Source organism: Epinephelus lanceolatus, chromosome 11 (assembly GCF_041903045.1).
Source record: "Epinephelus lanceolatus isolate andai-2023 chromosome 11, ASM4190304v1, whole genome shotgun sequence".
In the NCBI taxonomy this organism is placed as follows: domain Eukaryota; kingdom Metazoa; phylum Chordata; class Actinopteri; order Perciformes; family Serranidae; genus Epinephelus; species Epinephelus lanceolatus.
In genome coordinates, this window is record NC_135744.1 from 25,055,837 (window position 1) to 25,075,442 (window position 19,606).

At 41.2% G+C, this 19,606-nt stretch overlaps 1 protein-coding gene across 4 annotated transcripts in view; it reads right to left on the reverse strand.

Moving 5' to 3' along the window:
* Nucleotides 1–18,528, reverse strand: part of c2cd2l (c2cd2 like) — a 30,178-nt gene extending 11,650 nt beyond the window's left edge. For all 4 annotated transcript variants that reach the window (XM_033633979.2, XM_078172408.1, XM_033633988.2 and 1 more), the window contains exons 1-4: nucleotides 18,170–18,528; nucleotides 17,469–17,909; nucleotides 2,562–2,657; nucleotides 2,266–2,385 (exon numbers count right to left, since the gene is read on the reverse strand). In XM_033633979.2, coding sequence (XP_033489870.1) covers nucleotides 2,266–2,385; nucleotides 2,562–2,657; nucleotides 17,469–17,825 — 573 coding nt within the window. In that variant the 5' untranslated portion in view covers nucleotides 17,826–17,909; nucleotides 18,170–18,528. The remainder of the gene's footprint in view (nucleotides 1–2,265; nucleotides 2,386–2,561; nucleotides 2,658–17,468; nucleotides 17,910–18,169) is intronic.
* Nucleotides 18,529–19,606: the final 1,078 nt, after the last annotated feature.

The following is a 19,606-nucleotide window of genomic DNA, read 5'->3' on the forward strand; positions in this document are numbered from 1 at the left end:
TCACTGAGACAGGAAGCAACAAGATTTAGGGGAAATGGGCTCTTGGTTTTGATAAATACTTGCATTACTGAAACAAGACAGAGGCTGTTGATTGTCATAACTAGTAAAATGTACTAAGAATCCTCAGGTAATGACAGTGACGGTGATGATGGGATTGCATGCAATTGCGATTCATCACATTTGAATAAGAATGCAAATGATGTTCTGAGATTCTCATTTGTTTTTAGAGGCTTGGCCTCAAATGTGCAAATTCTAAAAATTCAGGCGGTGTGCTTTTCTACCACCAAATAAACATAGCTGGCAGGACAGTTCCCTAAAGTGAAGCCAAAACATCCTGATGGCCTCCAGCTGCGGGCTGCAGTATAGGTCATAAACCTTGTCCCCTCTATGTTAGTGGATGGGACATGGGTCACACAAATCAAAGTAATTGCCTAATACATTTTTCCCACAGATGATTTCTGTCATTTTAGGTAGTTTGTATCACGCTGATGTATGTTCAAGTGTTCATTTTTCTGATTAAATCAGCTTTGTTTAGTTATTTGATGCTATAAAAAGTAGGGGTGGTAATTACCAGAGGCCCTTCGATATGATATCGTGATACTTGAGTCACAATATTATTGCAATTTTAAACTTTTTTCGATATGCTGAACATTGAGATAACATATATTGCAATGTATTACTTTTTTGAACTACAAATCATGTCCCTAAAGAAAGTCAACACCAGTTTTATCTAATAAGATAAACATTTTAGTCTGTTCATCTCACTTCAATCCTTTTTATTACATAAAAATGTACCTGATGGACTGAAACCACAATTTATTTTATTATGCTAGTAAGCTCACAAAAGTTTAATTTGTATTTGTAATAATAATGCTATATTTAATTTTTAAAAAATTACACTTGTCATCCATGCATCAATATAACATTGCCACGCAGAATCATCACGATCCTATGCTGTATCAATGTTTTCCCCCACCCCTAATAAAAAAGGAGTGTGGCGTCATGATTGCGTGTTCCAATTGGTGTGCTCGCAACCAATGGCACTGCTTGTGCCCGCTCTCTACTGAGCAGATTCTGGCCCCAAATAGCAATAACAACATTTGAAGATGGCAGCCCTTTTATCTTGGATATTTTGGCTGAATGGGAAGCTTTGGGAGGAAGTGGAAGCGCATTATCCATCTTTATATACAGTCTATGTTTTGTAATTTAAGTGCTCTAATGTAGGTAAACGGACTTGCTTGAGTTTCTTGAAGATGTTTCACCTCTCAGAGGCTTCTTCAGCTCTCACGACTTGTTAACAGTTGTTGAGGTCACATGTGAGCTCTGAGTTTCAGAGTCGTTAAGGTCACATGTGAGTCGTTGACCCACCCAGCCATCATGTGTGTCATTAGGGTTAGATGGGTCCAGGTGTGAATGGGTGTTCAGCCGTCTAGCGAGGGATCTCAAGACCGCATTGTTATATTTGTTTGGAAAACATGTTTAGTATAAGACAGTTGTTTTGTCAGTGAACCTTGTGAGTTGTAATGGAGCCAAATTTTGTAATGTTACCTTTGTTAAATGTTACTGTTGTCCCTGGTTTTATACGAGAAGAGGAAAAGTTCGCAAGCTGCTAGGCTAATTTGTATAATGTAAAATGCCATAGGCTTGCGCTAGTAATGTTAGCATGTTATATTTGTTTGGAAAACGTGTTTAGTATAAGACAGTTGTTTTGTCAGTGAACCTTGTGAGCTGTAATGGAGCCGAATTTTGTAACGTTACCTTTGTTAGATGTTGTTGTTGTCCCTGGTTTTATATGAGAAGGGGAAGATCGCTAGCTGCTAGGCTAATTTCTACAATGTACAATGCCATAGACTGGCGCTAATAACGTCAGCATGTTGTATTTGTTGGGAAAATGTGTCCAGATAAAGACAAGTGTTTGTCTGTGAATGCTGCGAGTTATAGTGAAGCCAATTTGTGTACTTGTGTTTAAAATTGTCTCTATAAAGCCATGTTTAATGTGTGTTTAATGTGTGTTTTTAATCAACTAAACTTTACAGCACTTCACAGAAACCTCCGCCGCTGACTAGTGTTTTGGAGGTGTAACTGCAGAGTGACACAGACACACCAACATACAAGTATAAATGCTCACAATGGCGTAGGCTACTGCGTAGGGTCTGCAGCACAAGTATAAATCCCTCTTTAGATGGGTCCAGATGTGAGTGGGCGTTCAGCCGTCTAAGTGGTGTAGTAAGCCACCTCCTCTGACGTTTTCTCTATGTTTCTTACCTGTGCCACCATAGGTGCTATCGTGATCTGATAGGTGTCCATGGAAACGGCAGCTGGTGACTGCTGGGTGACTGTCACAGGAAATGTCACAGTGTCCACCCAACATTTACAGTGTAAAACCTGTAAAACAAGAAGAGGTTGACAAGGGGCAATACTGAAATGGAGGAAAACGTTCATGTTATGTCACAGATATCCGTTCCAGGATTGCCCTAAAAATGTACAGTATATAAAATACTGGGTGACAGGCTGAAGATGTCTTCTTTAGAAATTAATTTGTTACTACAAAGATTCCTTACCATCCGCTCTGGCGACTGGTCAGTGCAAGTCACACTATCTATTGCAGAGGCAGCAGTTAACTGGAGGCTGCTGTCAAAAGTGATCTGGATGGAGCTCTGCGAGAGACAGGAAGAGAACAAACATCCTAAATATTACATAAGAGAAAGAGGAGAGACATTTGGGGATGACATAAAAGATTTTGTACTGCAGTGATCCAGCCTTGAACACAGCTGGTAAGCAGTTAGTCACAGCCCTGATGGATCTCTGGGCAATTAGTAAATGAAATTGCTGCTGTATCACTTGAACTAAAATGCAAATTAACTAGGGCATTTTATGAATTTCAAGCACGTTTGAAGAAGTTCATTGATCTCTGCTCGGTGTGAGTGAACTCACATATGGTACTTATCACCTCATTCACATGCTAATCACACAAAGCGATCCTTACAAATAAACACTGCCGTTTGTATCCCCTGCTGCAGCAACCTTACAGTCTCTGCAGGAACAGAAATCTTTCTTCAGGCAAATATTTTGTCAAGATTGTTAACGTGTGATTATTTTCTCATTCCAAAGGTCCACTTTTCGCAAGGTGACAGGGTAACTTTGGTATATTCCAACCTGGACCCTATTTTCCCATGTTTTTGTTTCTAATGGAAAAAAACATTTTTTGAAATTGGTCCAGTATTGAGCAAGACCGCTACAGCCAGCAGCTGCAAAACAGGTTGCATAGTAATCCCTGCAGGTAATTGAGCACCCAAGTTTATGTCCATTGGCATTTTACATTGTATAAATTAGCGTAGCGACTAGTGGAGGTTTCCTTTACCCATATGAAGCCAGGATAAATCACACACAAGACATAACATTCTATTTTGTGGAGGCTTTCTTGTCTTATTGTTTCTTATCTGTGAAATAAAAGTAAATAAAAGCTTTGTTGCCACTTAGGGAAATGGTTTTCAGCTTACAAAAATAGCCAGCAGGTCTGCATTACTGCGACATGTTGTTACACCCTGGGGAGGTGCAAGTCAGGCTACGGCATAGGGTACAGCTGCGATTTGACGCAGAAGTATAAATCTTGCTTAAGAGTGCTTGTTTTTGACACTGACAGGATCACATTGGCAGCAGCGAAACAGGCTGCAGTGTTACCACTTGGGGCAATTGTGCATCATCAATTTATGCCCATTGTAAGTGCTTGTGTTTGCCACTGACAGGCTCAGATTATTATTCTAAGTGTCTGACAACATTACGGAAAGGATCCCTACAGAGAAAGACCTTTTTGTTAAGAGTAAGATCCTTTTTGTTTAACCAGAAACAGCCCTGAACTACCATCATCATACACTCCAAACTCCATTTAAATAAACAGTAATTTTAGTGTGTATAGAATCAGCATATTTTCCACATCAAACTGGGTAAATTAAGGGTTAATTTCAATCAAACCAGAGCTGGTGGTTGTTGGAACAGTGGAAGGACAAACCAGGACAGTATGGGGGAGTTTATTTTGCCTCTGTCAACTTTTAATGAAGTGTGTTTTACAGTGATAAAATTACTGTTTATTTAAATGGCGTCTGGTTGGTTTGATGATAGCGATTTCAGGGCTGTTTCTGGTGAAACAAAAAGAGTCTTAGTCCTTAACAAAAAGGCCTGTCTCTGTAGGGATCCTTTCCATAATGTTGTCAGACACTTGAAATAACATTTTGAGCCTGTCAGTGGCAGAAACAAGCACTTATAGTGGACGTTAATTGATGATGCTCAATTGCCCTCAGGGACTACTTTGCAACAGTTTTTGCTGCTGCCGGCTGCAACAATCTCACTTAATGCTGGACCAGTTTAAAAAATTGTTCCAAATAGTCACTTAAACACAAAAACATAGGAAACAGGGTCCAGGCTGAAAAATACCGAAGTCAGCCTTTAAGTCTGATGCAGAAAATTTAAATGAATGAATAAACTCTGTTGTTAGGTGCCATAATGTGTATGCCAACAAACATGAGGCTATTCAATTTACCATGCATGGCAAAGCACAACTATGATTTAAGCCCAGGCCGCTCTGTGGATTTGTGCGCTCAGATGAACAGTGCCTGAAGATACTGGCAAAAAAATTACAGCATATGTTTGACCAAAGGGTTGCAACGAGTGCGTTCATGTTAATATGAGCTTCTGTGATAATGTTAAAGTTGTGGATTCCCCCTCTCTCGATCAGACTGCCTTAGCCTTACAATAGCATCCATTACCAAGACTGCAGCAGTCAATGCTTAGTCATGCTCACAGCCGAGCAGCTTTTACTGTATGAGTGTTGGACTTGGTAGACATCCCGAACAGAAGGAATTAGTCTCTCAGTTGTAAGAAAAGATTCACCAGAACCGTGGCAAAACCAGTGGCCTGCTATCGCAGCGTGTGTGTGTGTGTGCCAGGGGATCTGTTTCAATAGACGGCTTTAACTGGCTCAGGAGATGCAAGTGAGAGAATACAAATCCCCTATTGTCAGGGCATATGTTCCTCTAGGTCCAAGTCCAATCGCTATCAAACACAACAGTGGAGGCGGGGCAGAGGTGGGAGGATGATATAACAAAGTTTGTGGTGTGTGTGTGTGTGTGTGTGTGTGTGTGTGTGTGTGTGTGTTTGTATGTGTGTGTGCAGACGCATGTGTGCGTGTGTGTCAGTGTTCCAGCCAGAAGGGCAGAAAGCCAAGTGCAATGCTGCAAGCTTTCCTGGACCAACACCACAGCCACATGACTAGAGTGTACAACCGGCTGTGTTTACTTCGGTTGGCTGGAGCCTCTAAAACGGCTCAGTCACCCAACCGTTCATTACATCCAAAGTACAGGACGAAAATGATGTGATGCATTTCAGATTGAGTGGAGTTAGGTAAACCCATTAATCACAATGTTCTGATTGTGTGCAGCTCATACATGTGCATCACTAAAGGTTTGTGTCACTGCAGTCAAGCCCCGCTGGCATCTTTGCAATAAGGTAAACTGGAGTCACTACAACGTTGAAAGCAAGTCAAGATGAAAACAAAATGCTGTTACATTTTTACATTATTTTACCCACATTTCTATGGCAAACATATCGAGCTAGAGCAAACACTGTAGGGTTTGGCATTCAAAAAGGAAACACTGGGGCTCCCACTAGCTCACCTGGTAGAGCAGCCAGGGGTCCCATGTATAAAGGCTGTGTCCTTGGCACAGCAGCTGTGGGTTCAATTTCGACCCAAATAAAGGCAATATAGCCCCAAAAATGTCTTAAAAAAGAAAAGGAAATATTAATATTAAAAAAAAGCTCTAGTGACAAATTAAACACAATATTTTTGCACCCTTATGTGTGATTTTTTTTCTTCATATCAATTTTGAAGGACTAAAGGTCAAGGAGAGCTATTCTCTTCTTAGCATACGATTTATGTTTGTCACGCTGTCCTTGCCCCCTACCCTCAAACTCCTTCCCTCCAAACCAAAACAGACAGAAAGCTGAAACTTAAAAAATAAAAAAATAAAAAACATTTTCAGCATTAAAAAAATTGACACAAAAAAGTGTCATGACGAAAAATCAGAATATTGTCATTGCAAAAAATACCAAAATAAAATAAAATAACTTTAATGCCTGTGTTTAACTTTACAGTGGCACTTTTTTCACTGCCAGTGTTCCCCGTTTTCAATGCTAAATTTTATTTTCAATGCCAAACCTTACTGTCAGTCTAGGGTTGCAGCTGTATGCTGGTTACAAGGTATATACATATAAATATGATATAAAGGTTGACCTTTATCATACTGTGTACATTTGCTTATCAACGTCAGTGGCTCCCAACTGGTGGGTTATGGTCCATACACTCCATACGTCATTTAAATAAACAGTAATTTTAGAGTATACAGAGGCAGCATATTTTCACATCAAACTGGATAAATTAAGGGTTAATTTCAACCAAACCAGAGTTGGTAGTTTTGCGGTATAAGGTAACATAAAAAGGTGACAGTTATCATACCGTGTACATTTGCTTATCTACGACAGTGGTTCCCAACTTGTGGGACGCAGTCCAAAACTGGGTCGTGAGTCCATTCTAAATAGACCGCAAGTGACTGTGTGTCAAGTTATTTTCTAAGGGGAGACTTTTTACACATACTTTCATTAACAAAATGGTTTCAAGTTTCTATTATAGTAGTTAAACTTTGTTCACCCAAGAATAACCCTTCCATTTTCCTTGAAACTGCAATATTTTCTGAGATGGTTATTGTATCATGAAACCCTATCTGTCACTATGATGGTGTAAACAGAGACAGGAAATATGGGACAGTATAGACAGTGTGGCTTATGACCATAGATGATAAATAAATATATATGAGTATGTATATCAACATTTGTGTGCATAAATATCCTCTTTATATACAGTCTATGGGTATGGCATCCAATAATGTCTGTTGCGTCTGTGTGGTACAAATAACCACTAGGTCACCACACACCTCCAAGTACTGCAATTTTCAAGCTGTAAAACCCCTCCAGTCCAGACCTAAATTTACGACACGCTATAGTGCATTTATGTGAAACATGTTAAGTCATGACAAAGACATAGTGACAGTTTTATATTTTTTTTCCAAATTTCTTAAGGACATACAGCTGCACAGGCTTGCCAATATGTGTCAGTCAAAATCTTGCATGCCTGAGAGAAGGCTGGGTCAGTTTGAGTCTTTGCTGTTTCTGCTGTCTGCTCTTTCTGGGCTGAACTATAATCTCAACATGATTTGTGTTTTTTACCATAGTGCTAGTTTAACATTTTGAAGAAAACATGCTGGGAGTTGGAATGGTGCAGCCATCCCCCAATGTTTAGGTCAATCATGTGTCTGAAATCATGCATATATTATTTTCTTGTTTGACTCTTTAAGGTAAAGCCTTGAATATCAAACTGCTTTATGGTTTTCTTTTCCTTAAAAGGGAATTTACTCAGACATTTTGCATCCTTTGGCTTCTTAGGTAGCCATCTGGTGCTCTGTGGTGTTGTGTATCCTCCTGGCGGAGGCTACAGATCTCATTTTGTCATGGAGAGGGGAATGCTGGCAGCATAACCTCTGATTTGTCCTTGTGAACCACCACTGTTCAACCGAGTGTGTATGTGGAAGGTATTTCTGGAAAGAGACAGTTCCCGAGGACATCCATAGTGTCACTTCAGGTTTATCAGAGTCAGCCCCTTTGGGTCCGACTGGCTGAATGCCTCTGAAAAGCATGTGGGTCAACCAGAAATACACCCCCCCTGTGGCTTTTGTTGACCCTCATCTTCCTTTCCTGTCTTTTCTGTCTGTGGCGTGTGTCTCAGGTTCAGACTATGAAAGGGCACACACTTTAAGGTGTAGAAAAAGCTATTTACAATCAAACATCTCACGTTCATGTTTTGGAATTCAAAACATTCAATATATTTCGTCTTCATACACAAACACACTGGTTTGATAAATTAGAATGACAAAAAATTTTTACCATGCTAGGGGTACAGATGAGGGGACGGCAATGTTTGTTAGCAATGTTAGCATGCAAACACTCAAAACTAAATTGGTGAACAAGGTAATCATTACCTCAGAGACTGGTGATAAACCCAGACAACCCGCTTCAAATTCATTTCCTGTATCTGTGTCACATGGGTTTTGCCACTGCTCCGCCCATTTAGGAGACTAGAAGAGCCCTGAGTCCATTCATTACAGGTTATGAACGTTCCCTTAGCCCCATAGTCACTAAAGTAAATACTGGGCCCATATTTCACAAGCCCCAATCCTTCTAGACATTCTGACATGGAAATGGCATTTTTTCAGGCAGAATTTGAATTTCGTACATCCACAAAATGTTTACGACACTTCCAAACAAAGGTGGAGGTTTGTGGGGGAGAGATGACCACGGGAGTCAACCAGAAATAAATCTAGGAGACTAGAAGTGAATACCATTTCGTTTCATTGGCGCAGCTTGTAATGGGTTATCTTCTGTTATAGAGTATCTCTGACTACCTGCTAGTATGTTAGCAGTGTCTTTGTGGGCATGTTAGCATGCTTATATTAGCATGTAGCCTCACAGAATGTCGTATGCTCTAGTCTTGTTTTACTGCAGGCTGCTGAAATCTATAAACCAATCCTGTTGTGCACTGTGATTTAGTAGCCATGTGGATTTCCAATTTGGTATTTATTTTAGCATTTTGCGAACTGCTGTTCTAAATATACATAAAACTACTCAGTGTAATCTGTCATATACAGTACATTACATTATTCTGGTGAAGAACAGTTCATTAAAGGGACAGTTCACCCCAATGCCTGTAATGCTGTTTATCAGTCTAGATTGTTATGGTGTGAGTTGCTGAGTGTCGGAGATATCAGCTATAGAGATGTCTGCCTTCTCTCCAATACAGTGGAACTAGATGGCACTCGCCTTGTAGTGCTCAAAGCTAAAAAAAAATACATTTGAAAAACTCATCAGCAAATTGTCTTTACAGAAATCATGACTGGTTACTCAAGATAATCCACAGACTTTGTTGTGAGCAGTTTCATGTAGGAACTTCTTCCTTTCTACTGAACTACACCCACTAACTGTATCACCATGCAGAAGGAAGTGTGTATCTACTGCTAGCGCACCTAGCACCACTGAGCTAGCTCAGCCGAGGAGGACGCTATTATGGGGCTGTAAACATGCCACATCTTTAACCGCCTGGAAAACGCGAGGTGGGTGCTACTCTTGTGCCTTTTCTGTGCCAGCATTCAAGAGCAGCAAGTGTTACTAAGCAACCTCTACAAGCACCATATCATAGCCTATTCACCTGAAAACCTGAGTGCAGAGCTGATCTTCTTCCAGGCGCCTATCGTCTGTGGGACTGATGTAAAGCTCTGACAGCTCTGCACTAAAATGATCAACTTCTTCTCCATATTTATCACAGACTGATATTTACAGATGAAGAGGAAGATATCTGTCAGCTATGACTGGTTGGTCCTTGTCACATGATATGCAGTGCACGCTGCTGCATTCCAAAAGTTTATCTCAGGGTGCTCAGGAATGCGTGCACACCATGATGGCATCACTCTGGCGATTGAGCACGCCTGCCGTGCGTCTTCATTAAAAACAATGAACTTCAGGTTGAAAAAACGCGGCATGTGTACGGCCCCTTGATGTGTACATCACGCTGTTACAAGCATGAACCTCTTGTTCATGAACAGATGCACGCTTCCTCCTGCATGGTGATACGGCTGGCGGGTGTTGCTTGTAACTCACACCAAAATAATCTACACAGATAAATAACACTACAGGTAAGAGGATAAATCTGGCTTCACTTCACAGTTTTTTAAGGTACATATAATATTAGAATAATACAAAATGCATGTCTCTATTTTAAAGAGACGGGGGGGGCTGTGGCTCAGAGGGTAGAGCAGGTTGTCCACCAAGAAGATCAGCTGTTCAATCCCCAGCTCCTCCAGTCTGCATGTCGCAGTATCCTTGAACAAGATATTGAAGCCCAAATTGCTCCCAACTGAGCAGGTGGCTCCTTGTATGGTAGCCTCTGCCACCATGTGTGTGAATGGGTGAATGTGACTCATAGTGTTAAAAGCACTTTGAGTGGTCAGAAGACTAGAAAGGCACTATACAAGTGCAGGTCCATTTACAATGCAGGTCCATTTAAATGCTGAGTCAAAGGAGCCACCTTGTAGATTAATGCCTGTCACAGACAGATTGTACAGTAAATTTTGGGTCATTAAAGTAAAACTGGCCGGTGAATTGGAATTTCATCAGCTGACGTTAGCTTCCTGCACAGTCATTGCCAGTGAGCGCTGAGTGCTTAACGCTCCCTGTCGTTAAAAAAAATCTACTTGAGCATAATCACAGGGCATTAATCATCTACCGGCAGCTCAAAGTGAGAGAGGAAAAAAGTGAACTGTAGCCTCAGGCTAATCACCAGGCTGTTTATAATTGCAGATCTTGAATGGACAGGGAGCTTCCTTCCCTGCAGATGCACACTCGTATGCTCTATTAGTCCTCCTCTACCACCCACTGAACCCAGTGACGATGTCTTGACATCATGTGTCAGCTGCAGATGCACACGCACAACCCGACGATGCTATTATGATCTGCTGTTCTGAAGAAGCCAACCAGTCCAGTCCTTCAAGCCTCCTCCACAAAAATAATCCAGCCAGAGACATCTGAATAGCTCCATATCAGGCCCGCCTGCCAAGGCAAGATTATATCCAGAGGCTTCGGCAGTAATGCTTCAGCAGACAGACATTTTCTCTGGATAAACAACTGAGTCATGAAACAGGCTGCATCATGGGATTAAGGTGCAGGGGGTGCTCTTTATGCTGCTGAACAGATTCAGGTGTCTTTAATGTCTCAGTTTAAACTGCTCATGTTAATGTGCAGATCATGCTTAGGGCTTGGGTTTTATGCACATTAACCTTTGGACGCGTACAGTGTGTTTATTGGTATACAAGTTAATCTAGTAAACTGGTGACTCTGTGGAAATCACCACAAGTACGTTTGTGTTCATGCAGCAGGTGGACATCCATATACTGACATTGTTGCATTTATGAAGCTGCAATGAAGCCTCAGGTCACATCCCGGGATTGCAGGGACATATGAAGAGTTAGAAGGGGGAGAGGGCTTTAAAATTGTGATGAACCCAGATGCAACACATGGCCAGGGCTCTGCGTTTCACCCTGGGGTTGCAATTGTCTCCTTTAATCTATATCTTGAGAAAGGCACTCACCCTCTCCCCAGCCGATATGAAATCATATTATATTTCTCTTGCATGGATAAAATACAAACGTCTTGACTAAATATCTTCAAGGAAGAGGCTGAATGAGGCACTGTCACTAACACCAAACACAAACCAAACTGATGATGCTTTAGTTTGTACCATTTGCTGCTGTTTACTGTATTTATGTAACAATCCCCAACCTTCCTGTCAGGATTCAGCCCCTTGAAGCATTTTTCAGTCTCCTCTTGTTGTTCTGAATTCTGGACTTCAGGGGTCAGGGTCAGGTCTCCCCTCGGGACTGGGTGTCGTCAGACAGCATTCTGATGACACTCAAAATTAGTGAGACAGCATGAGCTGTTCTGTATGATAGCAGCATTTGGTCCCACGTTGAGTACTGGAGGGGTTTTGGCTTACGTCACCCTCTGCTGCAGTGAGCAGAATATCGACGAGGACAGCCGAGCCAGACATCGGAAATGAGTGTTATCCGAAACTACAGACAGTGACCCACTGACTCTTAACAAATCTTCCTAATAAGATTGGTAGAAGATTGCGCAGAGGTACAGCCCCATGAATACCAAATACCCACAGTGAGAGGTGTTATCAACAAAAGTAAAAACCCTCCTTTTGTGATTTCTACTAAAATATCCTCAGTGCTCAACTGCATAACTCTGAACAGCTACACTCAGTGAGTGACTGGAATACAATGCGATGTGTCATTCGTGCACAAAGCACAGGTCCTGAAATGAATATCATGTTTCACAATGACCCCAAGAGCAACTTGGTTCTAAAAGCCATTATGTGTATAATGCTACAGATAATGGTGAGAAAATGAAATAAGACCCAGGAGGTCCACTTAGAGTGTTACATCCTTCACTCCCTTGTCTTTGAGCCAGATGTCAAAAGTCTTACATGAGTGTTGTCCATCTATGGAAAGCCAGGAAGGCCAAAAACCCTGCCTAACACTTCCAGAAATATGAAAGATGGCTATGATGATATAAAATAGAGGTGTTTAATGTTTAACTAGTTCTTTCATCATGTTTTGTCAAACAGTCACTGATTTTTTTTCTGTTAATCATATGTCAAACATTTAATGATTTCATTAAAGATATTGGATATTTGTATAATTTTTTTATGTACTGTGGAAACATTTGAAATTATCTTTTTCTGCAAAATTTTGGGTTTCACAAGATTTTGAGAATAATAATTACCAGGATTACAATAAAAAGCCACTGTAATGCCTGACCAAACATAACTGGGCCTGCAGAGGAAAGCATTTTGCTGAACCTTGTTCTTTGCGCCAACTTTCCATACGGGCTCATTCCCCTTGACTTAATTTGGATAAATTTCGACATAATTATTTAAAGACCTCTGTCAGCACCAATCTTAGATGCCGCAGAAGTACTTAGGTTAATGCTATAAAGGATTTGCTTGCTAATCCCCTCATGATGACACTGAAGCCGTATCTTCGTGCTGTGTTCCTACAGGGAAGCTCATGTTTTGCCGGATATAGAAACACAATCAGGAAATGCAAGTTCGAGGAGAACGTGAGTCTTTGTGACCAGAGTTTGGGCCTGGTGCTCCAGTGTCTGTTTTCCAAGTGGCCAGGGCAACATGCCTGGCAGGTGGCAGGTGCTTACTGTGTGTGAGAGGCAAAGAATGCGATGTGACTCGCTTGTAGCCACTTAATACTTGACACATCTCCACCCACCCCCACAGCAGGTTTTTCCAGACTGTTTTTTAAGGGAGGAGGTGAAAAGCCAGAACAACAAGCCAAGTTACCACTCTGATTCTACACAGTAGAGTTATTACTCTATTATAACATAACACCATAATAATGAACCCTTTGGAGACCAAATATGTGACCTTTAACTTACAAGACGAGGGCACTGTCTTAACTCAACAGGCCACAGTGGCTCTTGGACTGACTCCTGGAGGTTTATCTATTCAAAACATGTCTGTGATTTATTATTTCAGTATCATTTTCAAAGTTTCATTAACAAGCTCATAAGTGATTTGCATACACCCGAGACACATTTAGAATAACAGACTGCTCTGCACGCAGACACAATGACTAACAGATATTTTATTGTGATGAATGAGCTCAGGAAGCTTCAGCACACACTCTCAGTGCACAAACTTAACACCACATGGACAGACAGACGTGGACTGCTTGTCCCCGTCTCCTCCACCACTGACACACTTACCCAGTCTGGTGAATTATCTGACAATACACATCATGTACTTCACTACTGCCCGGCAGACGCCTTGTATCTACTGGGTTCTAGAAGAAACATTTGCCTAAAGGTCATACTGTCATAACACATCAAACCCACGGAGGAGCGTGAAGGTCTAACATGCAAAAAATATTCATAGCAATCCCCTTAAAATTTCATTTCTAACCCTTCCTCCTGTGTTTAGTGCAGCCAAGTGGCTATTAAATTACCAATTCTACTAATTCTAGGTTGTATTGTCATCCATTTTTCATGCTGTCACCTAGAAACTCCATTAATCTTACTCTCACTAAACACCCCGAAGTTCAACCAAGGTTCATTCCAGTGTTGTGGAGTTTCTTAGTAACTGAGAGCAACGAAGGTCACAATGGATCAACTAATTAAGCCGATGTAAGATAACTCAGCTGGCACGCTCCAAGTAACCACCATATATCAGAGAAGCAGTTGCAAAGAATCCCACTGCTCAGTTCACTGACCTCTCGTTGCCAGTGAAAAAATACTAAACACTTTGATGAAAACAGATACAGCTGGCGTAACGCTGCATACCAAAGCATATGTGGTATGTGGAGAAAATGCATACAGAAGCTTAGGCCAGGAAGGATTCACACGGAGATGACTGAGCTCTAACTACAGCAGTTTATACAGGGTATTGGAGTGTACACATCACAGGACAGACTGTCATGTATCCTTCTCATAGGAGGCATTGTCCTCTGCATATTTAATGAAGGTCCTTAAGAATAACACCAAAAAAATAGTTTGACATTTGCGGAAATAGGCTTCTGCTTGCAAAGACTTGGATGAGACGATTTATGGAACTCTCATATTTGTAATAGTATACCTAGAGCCAGCAAACTGTTAGCTTAGCTTAGCATAAAGACTGGAAACAGGGACAGAGCTAGCCTGGTTTTCTCCAAAGGTTAAAAATCTGCCACCGGCACGTCTTAAGAGCTTTTCCAAAAATGTCATAGTATTCCTTTAAGATTTGCATGAGCTATACAGTTAATCATATTCATGACATCAATGACTATATTTTCAATATGTATACAATAGGGATGTCAACAGTTAACTGTTAATTGGTTATCCACTGAGAATATTTTTTTCATGCATGTTGCTGAATTGGTAATTTCGTTACTTTTTAGTCCACTGCACCGCACACCAGCCTGGTCAGTGCCGTTCATTTGGCGATCACCGCTAGTAACGCCATCCTGGCCCAACAGCATTGCTGTGAAAACAATGTGCCCACCCTCTTGTTTCCCCCAGTTTGCCCCAGTGTAAAAGCAGCTCAATTTTGAGTGTCAAACTCCATTAAGCACTTTAACCGTTAGCTCTGAAAGTGTCGTTAGCAGTGTCAACACAGCTAGTGCTGCTAACAAAGCTAACAATGCTAAAGGAGTTTTGCGGTATAAAAATAAGCCACTTATCACAAGGGAAACATCGGGGGAGATTGAAGGGTGGCCACCATGTTTCCTCAGTAACGTTGTCCTGCCACCAAGATGGCGTCACCACTGCAAATGAGCCGTGCTGCTAGCTAGCTCCCGCACAACCCAGCTGGTGCGTGGTGCAGAGTGGCCAAGGCTAATGTTAGCTAACCAGCGGAAACCAGAGGGTGGGCAGTGGGCACAATGAATGTGTTCAGAAATACTCACTCCAAGTGCTGGAGTGCACTCTGGAACAAACTGACAGTTCATAAATTTGGAGCATGTTTGAATGCACTGCCTTGTTATTCAGAGCACCACACTCTCAGAGCAGCAAAGCACACTCTGGCACTCTGTGTGGGGAGATGGAGCAGCAGAGTGCCAAGCAGAGTGAACGTGTGAACAAAACCATTCCAGACTGGATTTACATATGCACCCTAAGTTTTTGCAAGTTAACACAGCTAGCCAGCAGTCTTGTCAGCAAAGCCGACAGAAAATAAAATACAAGGCGAGACATTTATGACACAAAAAATAAAAAATTTCACCAACTCTAAATGGATGGCACTTTGAAATGCGTGCTAAAGCTCACACAAAGTCAGTGGAGCATCGGACCAAAACAAAAGCCTCTTGTATTTCACGTCATTTTGGGTTTGTTTTTTTCTTAGAAATTAGGTAAATCAGTTCGTCACAGGTTAATAGGTGTTGGGCTATCGAAAGCAAAATTAATCAAAACTGACACCCCTAGTATAAAATATGGCAAATCTGTGCAAAAACATATGTAAAATACTGTGAAACTTCAATTAATAGCCCGGGCTATTATTTGCTTAAATCACTGAAATCAACAGGCCTATATTTGGGACAGGCCTTTAACTGCTTTCACACAAAACTGTTGCTCAGGAATAATTGGGAAATAAAATCAACCTGTTTATTTATACTAGTATGGATATTACTCGTATAAAAATTAGGCTTCAGATTATGTATCAGTTATGAATCATTTATTTAATCTAGCTCCGACAGACAGCGCATCAGAGAGTGAGTGAGTTACGTCACCTGGCATACCGACACAACACTGCTTTATCCTGTTAAAACAATACTCACAACTTGGATTCATTTTTATGATTCCTTTGATCTGAAGACCCTACCAAAGGACTAACAGAATATAGGTAACTTACAGGGTAATCGAGGAACAGACACATAACTTGAGGTAGCCAACAACCCACTTTGATACATCCAAAGAACCTCTATTAAAAAATATACTGCTTGGCAACCAGACCAGGCCTCTAATTGAGACAGGCTTTTAATGGAAGTTTTACGGTAGCTCCATTAATTTCTAATGCTGTGAACTGAGTTTTAGAGCAGACTCTTGTGAAATGATAACACATGATGATTACATCATCACTATATTGATAAATAATACTGAATTATGGCCCAGGCACAGTAACTAGTGTGAGGAACAATGTCATGTTATTTTTATTTTTACTCGTGTCTATTTTTTAGCTCAAAAAAAGGCAGATTTGAGCAAGTCAGACATCTTTCCAATCTGAGTGCTAAACAGGCAAAGAGTATCTTGTTAAACAAGCTGTGACCTCCTAACTGCAACATTAGGATGAGCTCCAAGTATATTTTTTCCCAAACCAATATGTAACATTTGCACCATAACTGAATCCCTCCAAAGTGTTTGAACATCTGAGGGGAGGCTTTCAATCAGCCATGACCCTTATGAGTCAGAATGGAGTGCTGTGTGTGCACGTTCACTCTGTGGATTGATCTGACCCCTTTAAACTCCCCGCCAACTCATCTTTCATTCAACACACACACATACACACACACACACACACACACACACACACAAACACACACTGTTTCTGAGTGGGGGGTGTGTGTGAAGGCTCCCTCTCCTTTTCCAGTGCTCATAGGAAACATCTGACTGCGTGGCAGACTTTGATTCAGACTGATCAAAGGAACTATTTGAAAGGAGAAAGACCTTTGGAAACTTATGATAATCCTCCAGCATGTGCCAGACGACCAACTGTCTGGAACACTCACCGAACTGAATCCAGTATTTCTGCGTGAAGCAGTTACCTGCTGCAGTTTTAACACAATTTAATTAACTTCAGGTTATGAGTTGCAGGAGAGGTGAGACAGCCAATCTTCTGTCTTGAGCAGAAACACAGATTTTGCCTCTTCCCACTGCGATCAAACACATCCATTTCCCCCCACAGCTCGGGGTATCAGACTATTTTTATGAGGTGTGGGTGTTCATACTGTGGCTACGCTGACTGGTCTTGCCTCTCCGCTCTTATGTGCATTGATTCAGAGCTGTTACGCAACGCTCTGCCCCCCATCCTCTTACCGATTAGACACTCCAACTCCCACACTTCCACCTCCCTGCCTACACACACTTCCAGCGGACATGGGCACACTGCTGTATCAGCCCTTGCTTAACTATTAATGCCTCTGCTTAGTGGAGTAACCTAAGGCGTGCTCCTTTACACACTGCCATCATGTTTATTCAGCTCTCCTTTGCATTATGATTTGTGCAGCATCTCCTCCTGTTTATGGCGTCAACACCTCACATTAACATCTTACCCCGTGCCTGCAGGCTTGCTCGTTCAGAGCTTTGACCCAGGTTCTCTGCCAGTGCTCCCTGAAGGACTTGAAGGACAACAGGGACATCAACAAGCCTTTAACCCCGGCCTCAGACGCAGAGCCTCCATCCCTGCCTGCACGGAGCTTCATCAGGAAGCCCCACACACCTCCAGCCTGGCTCTGGTGGGGCTGTGTGAGGGAGAGCTGCGGTCCTCTCCTCTCCTGCTTGGCTGTCTTCCTGGATCTCCACAGCCGCAGCACGGTCAGCAAATACTGGAACAGCCATCCCAGCACAATGAGCAGGGAAGTTAGGAAGAGACCCACCAGGCACAGCCAGCCCAACTCCTGGAGCTCCATCACCGTCTCCTGGAGCCTCTCATATCACCAGGTCCAGATGGAAATATCAAGACTGTCAGTCAAAGAGGATCAGCTCCCTGGAGCCTGTGAGTGACAGCAGGAGACAATCAGTCATCTTGATTCAAGGAGCACTAACAAGTTATAACAGAGGAATAACACAGATACACACAGACATGGCTTGACTTAACATGCATGTTTAAAATCACGTTAAAACACAGCCTGTGTGTTCATGCAGCCAGTGAGCTGAAGCCTGCGTTAACGTTACGTAGATATCAGAGAATGAGTCGTGCATTAGCAGAGAGGACGATACAGCTTCATCTACTGAAGCCTGATAACAAACCTACCGTTTAACTTAAAGGGTCCGAGCTGCAGGCTGCAGGGAACCGAAAGCAAGGAATTGGTAACATGAAGCTGGCTTCATGGCGATGTGTTGCTGACAACAAATGTGTGTGTCCCATCTCCGAGTCATCAGCGGTGTTCAGACTGATGTTCTTGTTTATCGATTCAAAATGAAGCCTCCTGCTCGCTGTAGGTGCTTTACAGACTCCGGTGGGTTTCAAACCTCCGCTGCTCGTACCCTCCTACCTCTGTAACCTCTCTTCAATGATGATTTGACAAAGAACAGCAGTGGCCCACAGGGGGCGCTGCAGCGGAGCAAGGCAACAGCAGAACGGAAGTGAAAGGGAAAGCCTTCAAAATAAAAGCAGGAAATAAAAACAGACCAAATAAAATATGCATACAGTAAAACACCAGTTCACAGTGTGTCACTTTGATTTTAGTAATTTTCATTCAGTCATTCAGACTTTTATTTAAGACTTGGGAAATCCATTGAAGGAGACCCATGAACAAACAGTTAATACGCAAACAAACTATCAATTAAACACAGAAATGAAATCATTCAAAACAACAATAACAATAAATTGAGCTCTAAAAGTAGAAATACAGGGTGATAAACATGCTAAGGTGTAGATGAACAGTTTAAAGCATGCACACTCAGTTAACCCTTTGAAACCAAAGCAAATTGGCTTGATTTCTTTTAATACACAGGAAGAGGGCAAACAGCAATGAAAGAGGAAATAAAAAATAGCAAGAAATTATTAAAAAGAGAAAATTATAAACAAGAAAATTAGTAAAAAAAAAAAAAAAAAAAAAAAGCTGAAAACAAACAAACAAGAAAATGACCTGGAAAAAGCGTTTAAAAATTATAATAATTCTGTAACATAATTTTTTAAAATGTAATAATAATAATTATAAATATAATTTTCCCTGTTGTTTTTTTTACATAGTTTTTAAAATTCATAATTTTCTAAATCTATTTTTTTAAATATAGTTTTTTTCCCTTTTTTCTCTTTTCTACATAGTTTTTTGTTTTGTTTTGTCATTTAATTAATTTAATTTAATTTAATTTAATTTTTATTTTATTTTTTTATTTTGTAGCTCATTGCCTTTTCCCCATGTTCTTGAAAGAAGTCGCACCAATTTGCTTTAAAAGTTTAAATACTTGCAAAAAAGTGATCCAGGTTTCAAAGGGTTAAACAAGATCATAAATAAAGCACTGAAACAGCCACAATGGTGGCAGTGTCCAAGTTTAAGGTCTTTTGCAGATTATCCCATGTATAAGGAGCACTGTAAAAGAATGATATTCTTCCTAGTTCAATTCTGATTAAGGGAATATGAAGCAACAACCTGTTGTGTGAACGAGTGCCATGATTAATAAGGTCAGAGTTGAAAAGTATGTAATGTAGGGTGGAAGCATCTGCATCAAAGCTTTATAAATGAAC